The 12,046-nt window shown below is 55.9% G+C and overlaps 3 protein-coding genes across 3 annotated transcripts; 2 read left to right on the top strand and 1 right to left on the bottom strand.

Annotated features, from left to right (window-relative positions):
* Nucleotides 1-4,274: 4,274 nt before the first annotated feature.
* MONBRDRAFT_18868 (uncharacterized protein) lies at nt 4,275-4,908 on the top strand (the record flags this gene model as incomplete). Its single annotated transcript, XM_001745319.1, has 1 exon — nt 4,275-4,908. The coding sequence occupies exon 1, from the start codon at nt 4,387-4,389 to the stop codon at nt 4,906-4,908; it is 522 nt and encodes a 173-aa protein (XP_001745371.1). The 5' UTR covers nt 4,275-4,386.
* Nucleotides 4,909-7,234: 2,326 nt separating this feature from the next.
* On the top strand, nt 7,235-9,091 carry MONBRDRAFT_387 (uncharacterized protein; the record flags this gene model as incomplete). Its single annotated transcript, XM_001745318.1, has 4 exons — nt 7,235-7,286; nt 7,404-7,756; nt 7,886-7,970; nt 8,088-9,091. Coding segments are annotated over 4 exons (1,494 nt in total), but the record flags the coding sequence as incomplete, so codon positions are not given.
* Nucleotides 9,092-10,618: 1,527 nt separating this feature from the next.
* On the bottom strand, nt 10,619-11,912 carry MONBRDRAFT_1919 (uncharacterized protein; the record flags this gene model as incomplete). The annotated part of the gene is made up of 6 exons (XM_001745161.1): nt 10,619-10,757; nt 10,868-10,974; nt 11,031-11,093; nt 11,203-11,472; nt 11,603-11,662; nt 11,778-11,912. Coding segments are annotated over 6 exons (774 nt in total), but the record flags the coding sequence as incomplete, so codon positions are not given.
* Between the last annotated feature and the right edge of the window lie 134 nt (nt 11,913-12,046).

Raw genomic sequence — 12,046 nt, 5'->3', positions numbered from 1 at the left:
GGTGCGTTCGGACATTTGATCAGAGGCCTCGTCGGCATCCGGTGTCCAAGGTAGCCGCAAGCACGGCCAGGGCGTGTCAAAGGCGGGGTCCAGCGGTGGACCATCGTCCGGCCACTGATGGGCGACGAAACGGTCAGCCAGAAGGTCGTCCAGCAGGGCATGCCATGCCAAAAGGTAATGCGCCACATGCCAGCGCTGTCGGCGACAGGCCACTTCCAGCGGTGCAGGAAGGTTGTCGTGGGCACTGAGCGCATTGGTCAGCTGCTGAAAAATGTGTGGGATCTGCGTCGCATCGCACGCACTGTGTGCCTGTGGGTGGCAAGTTGAGAAAACTCGGTGAGCGAGCCGATAAACAAGGACCCGAGCGAGCGCAGAGCGAGGGTGAGCGGCCGCAGAGAGCAAGTGGTACCAGGGTGCTGAGCTGAACACAGACAGCGTCCAGGACAAGGGCGTCTGAGGTCTTGGGGTCTTCAATGAGGTGTAGCAAGGAGTCCGAATCCAGAGCAAGTGTTGGGTTGGTTGAGACATCAGGCGACGGGTTCCATTCTGATGTCGCCGAAGCAGCTGATAGTGGGCTGCCCGGTGTAGTTATAGGAGGGCTATTGGTATAGTAGGATGTCCAGTGCAGCAGAGGGGCGGACGTCTGTGCTAGTTGTTTGAGCGCGACGTGGGGTGGAACCAGAGCGCTCCACAGCAGGGCTAATCCGTCAGCGAGACCACAGAGCAGGGCAAGTACCGATGTTTCTGCTTCAAGCCAGGGCCCGATCAGAGCATGATGCTGGTAGAGCGCCCGCAGTGCGTGCGGCCATTCATACAGATGCCACGGTTGATCGAGCCAAGCAGCCAGCCACGTGTGGCGAGCAGGGGAACTTTTCTCCCGCCCAGGGCTCATGGCAGCAGAGCCTTGCTCAATGGTGGCAAGCCAATTGTCAAGTTTTTGTCGGAGTTGGCTAGGGCTCGTTTGCACAATCCAGTCTGGAGGTTGTGAGGGAGCGGGCAGGGAGGGGGAGTCGATGGATGCTTGATGGCAGGCTTTGAGGAGCGGTGACCAAGGAAACTCAAAGGTGGACGGTGTGCTTGGAGTCGACGCCGTCGGGTCGGGCACATGGGCAGCGAAATGGGCAACAAAAGCAAAGGGTAGGGCGGCGAGTTGGCGTTCCAGAGGAGTGATTCTAGCAGCAAGAGCCGTCAAGAACCACGGGCGCTGGGAGCAAGAGCTGCGGTCAGGGATGCACGCAGCACTGCACATGGGCTAGGACCAGGGGATAGGGATGGCGGCGGATACCTGAGTCAATGCGTGGAGAAGGAGGCCAGTGCTAAAAACAAAAATGGAATCAGAAGGGGCGAGAAGGTGGGGCGTCGGGAGGAGGGCTAGGCAGAGGTTGGTGTAGATGGCGGTCAGGGCTGTCAGCGTTGAGCTCGAGTGCTGGTCGCGACCCGACTGGTGCAACAAGAGCTGGTGAAGACATCCGAGTGCGGGCAGGGGGCAAGTAGGGTGTCAAGAAGACGACACGGTTTAGGCGGTGAGGTGACGCATCAACAACAGCCAAGCAGGTCAGAGCTGCTGGTGGGTAGCACGACAAGACGTCTGGCGCACCTGGGTGGGAACGGTGGTGGCGGCCAAGATGGCGGTCACGTTGGCGGGTGGAGAGGCCAGAAGAGCGAGGGTGGCGGCCTGCAGCTGGCTCCAGATGGCGGGGGCAGGCTCTGGCTGGGATTGCTGCGGGCTTGTGTGACATTCTGGTTCGCGAGTACATGCGTCGGGCGGGAGCTGCAGGAAAAAGAGGGCCAGCTCCAAGTCGGCGCGTGACCAGGCATGGTCCGAGTCGGAGGTGTCCGCAGCTGGGGTGGTCAACCCTGCCGTGTGCAGTAGAGCCTGCAAAGCGCCCACGATGGCCTCGGCATCTGCTGGTCTCGACCCCTCGGCCTCTGTCCAGGCTTCAACACGAAGATGTTGGGAGGAAGAGCTATGCTGCGTAGCTTGCCGGAGCCTGCTGAGGTCAGCAGTCACCAGGCTGACCAGCTCGACAGCCACACCCACATTCGGCTTACTGGTCGTTGCCATTTTCTGCGCTACAAGTGTTCATCTCAGCACAGCACGGCCACAACTTGGCGCACCTTCTCCAAAAGATGCGTCGCGCGGGCTGTGTCTGGTGTTTCAGTAACCCATGCCACACCCCTCTGCCCCTATCTCCCGGTTCCGCTCTCCCGGTTCTGTCTCTGCCGCGGCGCCCGCGGGTCGAGTTCGGAGGGATGTGCGCCAGCGATTATCTGACATCAGTCTGACATTTAAATCTGATACTTTTTATCTGACAAAGGAGAGTTCGAGTTTGGCTTGATTTCACACAATCTGCGAAAAGAGCGTGTGGGGGTAGGGGTTATCGTTTTGCCGGAGCTTTTCTTGTGCCCAACCATTCAGAAATGGCATGGTCGTAACGGCTAGTCCCCGCGGTGATGCAATGTGCCGAGCCTTGCTCAATGCGCTTGAGGGAAGTAAAGAGAAAGAGAAAGTGTGTGTCAGTCAGAGAAAAACAACAACCACTCCTTGGTATTATGCTCATCACAAGCTCCTTGTGGGTGCGATGGCGGTGCGTGATCACCGACCGCGGCGCCCTTATTAGCGTCAAGCACAGCGTTGCCAGATACACCCGCACCGACTGCTGACAGCCATCGGCTGATGCACGCACCGTGCAACTCCTCTAGCCCGTGTTTCATGTCAACCAAACAGATAATCTGGGAGAAAAAAAAAAGGTCCACCAAGAAAAAAAAAAGATGGGGGCACGATTCTGAAGAAGGTCAAGAACGCGGATGAGCGTGCCAAGAGGTTGTTGGCGTGTGACCCGACACTGCTTAGGGGGAGAGTCTGCCGCTGAGACCCGACCGAATTGCAGCAGGGCACCAACCCACATCGGCATACGTTTCACAAAGGGTACAGAGGGCACACGATGGGATGATGACCGCCAAGACGAGCCCGAGTTGCAAAGCCCACACTTGCCATTGCCGTACGCGACTGGCTGTGCCCACGAACCATGAGCGTGCCCCGACACCTCGTGCCTCGACGACTTCCCGTCCCCACTCCCGCACATTCTCCATAGCATCAGGTGTAATTTACGGCACACTTTGACAGCCTTGCACAAGGCCTTTCCTGGGTCAATGGAGGATGCTGTTGTCACATCACGGACGACCCTCTCCACAGTGTTGGCACGAGATCTGGAAGACACTGTCAATGGTTATGACAAACGCCACCCAGTCGTGGGGATGACATCAGGCTCTCTTGTGACAAACGGTACGACAACCCACCCACAAAGCCCATGCCTGGTATGTCGCATATGCATTGTGGTGGTGGTGGTGGTGGTAACCACGTTGTTCCCTACGCAGATGTCTTGCTTGACTCTTTTGTTGTGGAGTGTGTGCAACAACGCAAAACGCAAAGACAGGATCTCGTACAGCCGCCTCCTGACTCTCTCTCTCTCTGTGTCACACCAAAACCCCCTTTTCCCCATGCAGTGTGTTATGGGTTCTCCGTTTGTCTGTCTCTCTCTCTCTCACACAGACGCGCTGCGCTGTCAGTCTTGAGAGTGTCAGTCACACTCTCCCTCTAGCCCGCTTTGGTGGTATTTGGGGGGTGAACCGAGTGGCAGCGCCCTGGTCCCTCTCTCTCCCTCCTTCTCCCTCTCCTTCCCTCTTCTTCCCTCCCCCTCCCTCCCTCCCTCTCTCTCTCTTAGGACTCGACCTGGCCAAGCCTCCATCCTGGTGTATCCTTGACGGACGCCTGTTCGCTCATCATCAGTACAAGCTGACACCCCTATCTGTCGTGCAGAGGGCTGCCTGCCTGACCCACATCACGAGGCACACGCACTCTCTATCCGTCTCCGTCTCCGTCTCTCTCTCTCTCTCTCTCTCTCTTTCCGTCTCCAAAGATTTAGCCCGTCTTGTTCGGCCGCTTCCATTCCCTTCGCTTTTCGGTTCCGGCCCGTGCCTGCCACACGCGTCAGCTAGCCTTGGTTGCCCTTGTCAGTACGACACGGGCACTCGACTTTTATCTCCGTGCTTGGCTTGGACCTGCCATCCGCTGCCCTCGATTCAACCCTCCCTTCTCTTTCCGTCGTCTTCTTCAAGACACGACCCCGTCCTGCGCGTTTGGGCGTAGCCTCCGTGTCGCCCTAACCGTGGAGTAATACCTTGGCCTCCGTCCTTGGGCCATCGGCCCAGGCTGATTTCTCTCCTGCCGCAACCACCCCTCTCCTCTCCCCTCACAGGCGAGACGCCATCAACAAAACCCAGCTCGACTGCCCCTCAGTCTAGCCACTCTTCTCTTCTTTCCTGGACCACATCTCTCCGCTGCTGCTTCATCGACACTCCCATCAAGGTGTTTCATCAACAACTATGGCGAAAGTGCTACTGACCAGCATGCCCGCTCTACCCTCGTCCCCCAACGACTCGCGCTCCGTCGCCCCCGCCCGTCAGGGCCGCGATAACCAACGCTATGGTGCTGATGGCACCCGCTTGGTCTCCGGCTGCGTCCCCTTCCGTTGCACACCGGCCGGTCTCGACGTCCTCCTCATCACCAACCGCAAGAAAACCCATTGGATCATTCCCAAGGGCGGCTGGGAGACTGACGAAAGCGCTGAAGAAGCTGCTATCCGCGAAACATACGAGGAAGCTGGCGCCCAGGGCACCATTGTCACCAAGCTCGTCGATCGACTGCACGTCGGCAAAAAGGGCCAACACCAACACCACCACTACTATGCCCTTTTGGTCGATCAGATTCTCCAACACTTTCCTGAACAGGAACAACGCCAGCGCCGCTGGTTTCCCATCAACGATGCCCTCGAGACATGCCAGCGCGATGTCATGCACGAGGCCATCCTCAAGCTAAAACGTGAGCACACCGCCGGTCGCCTTTAGGCTTGAGTGGTGAGCACGATGATTCACCCATCAAGCTCCTTTCTTTGCCTTGGCTTTCTTGTCAGCTCGCTTGCTAGCTTGTTGATGTTTGGGTTTGGGATGCCCTTTTCCCTGTTCTCGTTTTGTTTCCCATCTTCTTCGTGTCTTTCGCTTTTAGGTTTCCTGTTCACCTGCTTTCACTGGCAGTAGTTCCCCCGCTTCTCCTTTCTTTTCTTCCTTTTGGTTCGGGTGTGGATGCTTCGACCTCAACACCCCTCTTGTTCAAGGTGCCATGTCTGTTGTTTCTTTGATTGTTGACATGTCGTCGAGTCCGTGTGAAAAGCCAGTGCTGGCGCATGCTCGTTCTCAATGTCTGCAAAAGCATGTCCATGGCGTGTGAATGTCGGGCCCGCTCGTCGATGGCACGTTGTTTTCCTGTTGGAAGCCAAGTTCCGAGCCCCACGGTCGTCTCCCGACATTTCTCACGCCATGCTGCCTCATTTGCTGTTCCATCTCCCCATTGTTATTAATGTTTATGGCGCGCCTGTCCCCAGGTGTCGCCGCGGGCCTCATTGTTTTGTTGTTTTATTTTCTATGGGATTTTTTTCTTGCCTTTTCCTCTCTCCCTAGCCCCAATTCGTGTCATTGTCGCCAACCTACTACACTCGCCCCGCTGCGTGTATCGTTCTCTGTTCGCTCGTTATTGTCACACATGCACCTCCGCCCCTTGCCCCATTCTTTGCGCGCGCGCAAGAATGTGAGTGCCCTCGATGTCTTTGCCTGCCTCTGATGCAGCCGTATGAATGATTCCCCCGTCAATTTGATCGCATTTCCTTCTTTCTCTCTTCTCGAGGTACAACTCAGCAGTCCATGGCATTGCACCAGAGATGAACAGCCTCATGCACCTGTCTCGTACCACGCTTCCAAACCTTCAGACAATCCCCTAAAAACCGAGACCGATCCACACACACACACACACACACACACACACACACACACAGGACAAAGTGTAGCATTTGTTTCAGTTTCCTTGACGCGCTTCCAAAATCTCATCTCTCAGTCAACAAAAGAAAAAAGACAAAAAAAAAAAACACAGGAAACGTTGAACAACGCGCGCAACGGCAGCGCCCCCCCCCCCCTCCCCCTCGCTTCCAGTGAATGCAACGAGATTGGCCCTTGTGAACCTCATCCATTAGCAAGCTAGGGAAGTTGCTCAACGACGAGGACTTTGTGAGAGCACGCCCCGCACAAACTGGACACCCAGCACCAGCCACAATGGAATCGGCCAGCAAACGCCCCAAGTCAGTGCGGCTCCCCGAGGGTTCCCGGCTCGCACTGCTGCTCCCAGAGCCTGCAAAGCATCAGCATAACCTTAGCGGCGCCATGTCGACCCCTGCATCCCCTCTACCTGTCTCATCTCACCTTTATCCCCGCATTCTGACCACCCCAACTCTTTGGGATGATAGGGTCGAGGCGCCACAGACCGAAGAGGAGCGCAAAAAGGCGCGCAAACTCAAGTCCGTAGTCGCACGCTTCATTCGCGCCACCACCAACCGACTGGCTCTTGCACTCGCACTCCATAGACCCCCCGCTTGCTCTCATAACCATGCCGTCATACGCCTTGACGTACATTTTGCAGGGCCGCCATGTTTCTGAAGAAGAAAAGGCTGGAAGAAGCGCAGCAAAAGAACCAGCAACAAACAGCTGCACAGGCCGCTTCCAGCCCTGCAGCGCCGCAGCAGCAACAGCCACCGCGCAACCGATTATTCAACATGACTCAGAATGTCAAGTCGGCAGCCGCTGGCTTTGGCGATGAAGAGGAAGAGGAGATTGACCTTGTCGCCAAGATCAAGGCTTTTGCCAAGCAACAAAAGACTCAGTCTCACAAGACGAATGCAAATGGCGCCACCACCACCAGCGATTCAACAGAAGCTGAAGCTCAAGAGAAGATGCAAGTCGAGCCAGAAGACGAGGAGGAAGTTGATCCCCTCGATGCCTTTATGGTTGGGGTCGAGGAAAAGGTCACCAAGATTAAGAGCGAAGACGCTGCCAAAGCTCAGCGGCGTCGCCAGCTTGGCCTCTCCGGCCGCAAGCTCAAAGGAGAGCGCGTTTCAGGCCAGGACGGTATGCTCACACTTTCTCGCGCCCGCCCCTCCGTTTCTTTCCGGCCTTTTTTTTTTTTTTTCTTCTTCTTCTTCTTTTCCCCAGACTGCATGTCAAATGACCTTGATTTTGCCGCGACGAATATCCGATCACAATAGATGGCTTTGACTATCCCTCTTCCGACGAAGAAGGCGATGCGGTAGCCGGCGGTGAAAAGGCGCTCAACTGGAATGGCACATTTGTTCGGCAGCAAAAGGAGCTTACTGTACCAGATCACGCGCAGATTCAATATGACTGTACGTTTCGGCATGGCCTGGCCGACTCAAGCGCCCCCGAGCGAAATGTCTTCGCCTCCCTCTCACCACGTACCTCTTGCCTTGTGCGACCCACAATCCCCGACTCTGCCTCAACAGCCTTTCGCAAAGCCTTTTACACTGAGGTCTCCGATATCGCGCGCATGACAGAGGAAGAGGTTGATCAGTACAAGGCCGAGATGGAGAACATCAAGACTCGTGGCAAAGAGGTACCGCGCCCCATCAAGACTTGGGGCCAAACCGGTCTCTCAAAAACCATCCTAGCCATCCTCAAGCAGCTCAAATATGAGAACCCAACCCCGATCCAGGCACAAGCCATCCCCGTCGTCATGTCCGGTCGTGACATGCTGGGCATTGCTAAAACTGGCTGCGGCAAGACGCTCGCTTTTCTGCTCCCCCTTCTTCGGCACGTTATGGACCAACGCAAGTGCGCACAAGGCGAGGCAAGTCCCGTACTTATCAAGCTTCCTCTCAATCTGTGACGTTGTGGTCATGCTGCTGTCAACCTCTGCTTCTGCGATTGGTCCCCTTCTTGCTTCATGACACACCCTCGGTCTGCACCTCGTGACTCTTGCAAACAGGGATGCATTGGTCTCATTATGTCGCCCACCCGTGAGCTGGCCCTGCAAATTTACAACGAGACTCGAAAGTTTTGCAAGCACCTAGGTACGATGCGTCGCCCACATTCCTTGCCCCCGTCCCCCCAACCGTTTCGCAATTTGCATTGCTTGTCTCATATGGAAGCTTCGTCTGCATTCATGACATGAATCTGATCACGCCCAGATTTGCGCGTCGTGTGTTTATATGGTGGCAGTGATATCAGCGACCAGATTGCTCTTCTAAAATCGGCGGCAGAGATTATCGTGTGCACGCCTGGTCGCATGATTGACATGCTTACAGTCAACTCGGGTCGTGTCACCAATCTGCGCCGTTGCACCTACGTGGCACTGGACGAGGCCGACCGTATGTTTGACATGGGCTTTGAGCCACAGGTCACGCGTATCCTGGATAACATTCGCCCAGACCGACAAACGGTCATGTTCTCTGCGACATTCCCGCGGGCCATGGAGGCGCTGGCTCGCAAGATCCTCACCAAGCCCGTCGAAGTCACTGTTGGCGGCCGCAGCATCGTCAGCAACATTATCAAGCAAAACGTCATTGTCATGCGTGAGGGTGAAAAATTTCAAAAGCTCCTCGAACTCCTCGGCCACTTTTTCGAGCAGGGCAGCATCATCGTCTTTGTCCACAAGCAGGAGAAGGCAGACTCGGTGCTGGAAAACCTGATCAAGAACGGCTATCCCTGCCTGGCGCTCCACGGCGCCGTGTCACAGGAGGACCGTGCCAGCAACCTCCGTGACTTCCGCGCAGGCAACGTCAAGATTATGGTCGCCACCTCAATCGCCGCGCGTGGGCTGGACGTGAAGCAGCTTTGCTTGGTCGTCAACTATGATTGCCCAAACCATTATGAGGACTATGTGCACCGGTGTGGCCGCACAGGTCGTGCTGGCCGTGAGGGAACTGCGTACACCTTTTTGACGGCGGATGACAAAAAGTATGCAGGCAACATCATCCGGGCCCTTCACGCTTCCAAGGCCCAGGTGCCCGAGGACTTGCAGAAGCTTTGGGACCAATACAAATTGGAGCAAAAGGCTGCTGGGAAAAAGGTGGGCCGCACCTCTGGCTTTTCCGGTCGTGGCTACAAGTTCACGGCGGAGGATCTGATCAAGCAAAAGCAGAAAAAGCTTCTGGCGCTTAAGATGCACGGCGCCTTGGATGATGACGACGACTTTCAACAGCGACAGGAAGAGCTGGCGCAGACCATCGAGGAGCAGGTTGACCTCCTCATGGGCAACGTGCCAAAGGCGGTCCAGGAAGCTCGAGAACAAGAACGAAAGTTTATTGAGGATGACGAAGATTTTGACCTGGGTCGCACTGGCGGACCCAGCGTTGTTGATGATGCAGACGACACGCCCAAGCATTCAACCACGGCCACTGCCGGTGCCAGTGCCACGCCTGCATCAGCGGACGAAGCCACTCCGGGCGCTCATGCTACCGGAGAGAGTGAGGCCGCCGCCCCAACGGCCACGGTGGCTGCACCCGAAACGCCTGTGGTGGCCGAGCCTCCCAAACCGCTGACAGCCGCAGAGCGAGCCGCTCAGATTGCTGCCATGATTGCTGCCAAGCATGGCTTGGAATCTGCCAAGGCCCCACCCCCACACTCTGGTGCCGCTGGCGGAGCAGCAGCCACCGAAGAGCAGGCCGAGGGTGAAAAGTTTATCGAGGAGGAACTAGAAATCAACGACTGGCCGCAGGAGGCACGTTGGCGTGTCACACGTCGCGATTTCATGCAGGAAATGGGCGACCGGTGCTCGGCTGCTATCACCGTGCGCGGCTACTACATCCCTCCTGGCACAAAACCCGACGGCAAGCGCAAATTATACATCTGTGTTGAGGGCAAGGCTGATAATGTCCGCCAGGCTACGGACGAAATTCGTCGTATCCTCAAGGAGGAAATCCACAAGGATACAACCACCTTCCCTTCGACGCAACAACGCCAAGGCCCCGGCCGTTATCAAGTTTTGGCCATTACGGGCAACAAGTAGGCGGCGACCAACGTCTGCGCAAACATTTTGCTTCACGTTGGGGGGGCTCTTGGTCCACTTGTTGACGCCGCACCAATTTTACATCAAACTGTTTTGGGTTCTTGGTTGGTTTTTTCTTTTTTTTTCTTTGGGGCGGTGGGGCGTGAAAATGCCATTCTTATAATCGCGGGAAACGTTGCTTTGAGAAGTGAGACGTTTGATCGCAACTCTGTCTTCGTTGCAAGCTAAAAGCTCCCATACTGCAATGCTTTTGAGCTATCGATTCGGGTAGGGCATGATCATACACTCGTTTACTTGAGAGCGAAGAGCATGACTCTTTGCGCCTTGAGCTGAATGAAGGATGGAAACATCCTCAGCGCTGACTTTTCATGTAGCGCTTGTAACGCTTGTATTGTCCTGAGGATGCAGCCAGAAGCGTCAGCCACCAGGCAATGGCATGGAATTGTAGGATGGGAAGAGTTACGACCCAAACAGGCCTGGTTGTGACGCACCACTAGATTTCCAGCGCTCCTCCTGTTGTTTGCGTTGCTGCTCTAGAAAGGCTTGCGCATTCTCCGGCACCCAAGTGGCCTGATCCCAGGCGGCCTCCTGAAATTCGAGGGGTGCAGCCTGTAGTGGAGATGAGCCGTGAGGATGAAGAACAACGAGTAGAATAGACAACTTGTTGAAACCCCTACGTAAAAACAATGGCTAATTTGATGCAAGAACCACCTCAAAGCGCGCGCGCGGCATGTGCAGGTGTCGGCACATCAAGTAGAGCTTGTCTTCATCGGCATACTCCTCCTGTCCACGCGTGTACTTTTGATACCAACGCCACTGCCACAAGCCATAATCTAGCAGAGTTTTGGGACTGATGCGAGGAAGGTTCAAGGTTCGCAGGCATCGATGAGCCAATGGTTGTCTGAGCAGATGTCGTGAAAGACCCTTTCTGGCTGCTGCATTGAAGAAGACAATGCTTACAGCAGCAGAATTTGAACGGCAAGGAGCTTCGAGATGTCTGGGGGTGCATGGGCCCCAGTGAACCGAACACGTGAGACGATTTCCTCGTCCACCCGTGCGTTGCGCTCCTAACCCACGGGCCACCTGCGCATCAGACTCAATTTCTCGGCGCCTGGGAGAAGACGGGCCACCACGCACGGACCTTGGTAGTCATATCCTTGAGCTCGTCGTGAAGCTCACGTTTGATCTAATCAGCAGGAATCAAGTCAATACCGTTTCATTTGACCTGAAAACTGGCCATGGGTGGGCGCCACCTCATGCGGGGTAGAGTGCGGTGCGTGCGATGGAGTTCCCACCTGCTGGCGCTTTTTGGTGTCGTAGGTGATGGCCCGCCGCGCAAAGGAGTGGCGCGTATGCTGGCTGACATATTGCAAGGTACTGATAAAGAGGATCACGCCGACAACGATGGGGGTCATGGGCACCTGGACGTGTCGATAGTAGCGATACATGTTGTGCAGCGCTTGCTCGGGATGATCCAAGTAGTAATCATAATCGCGGCGAACATCCTCGTCACGCAGGGTCTCATAGGCCACAGCGATTGTTTGAAAACGTTGCTCTGCATCGGGCTCCTAGAGACGGAGATCCATTTCAAGAAGAGGGACCGGCGTACGACGATCAGAGGCCGGTGACCAAGCTGACGCACCAGGCCACGTGCAAGCAAGCAGCCTCAACTATACGACTGTCCGACCAACATACATTGCTGCGATCTGGATGATGGAGCAAGGCCAAGGCACGATAGGCCTTTTTGATTTCACGCTGCAACGATCGGGGCACATGCTTGAGTCAGGGGTACGCGACAGCATCCCGCAAGACCCTGCAGAACGAGGCTCAAGAGGGATCAATCACAAAGGTCAGAGATGGGCGCACCTACCGCAGTCGCATCACGCTCAAGGTTGAGGATCGAGTAACAGTCCGCTTCGCCACAATACATGTCCCGCAAAGCCGTTCGGCGTCCCTCAACCCCCATTGCCAACACCACCACCACCGCCCAGAGCACGACGCCCAAAGGCGCCACCGCCACCGATCCCCTCCCTGCTGCCATCACGACTCGTGTGTGACAACAACAACGAAGATTGGAATTTGAACATGGAGGATGAACATGAAATTAGTAACAGGTCAGTTCTCTGTCTCTCTCTGTCT

Source organism: Monosiga brevicollis, genomic scaffold, assembly GCF_000002865.3.
Source record: "Monosiga brevicollis MX1 MONBRscaffold_8 genomic scaffold, whole genome shotgun sequence".
Lineage (NCBI taxonomy): Eukaryota > Choanoflagellata > Craspedida > Salpingoecidae > Monosiga > Monosiga brevicollis.
This window is presented reverse-complemented; position numbering and strand designations above follow the sequence as displayed.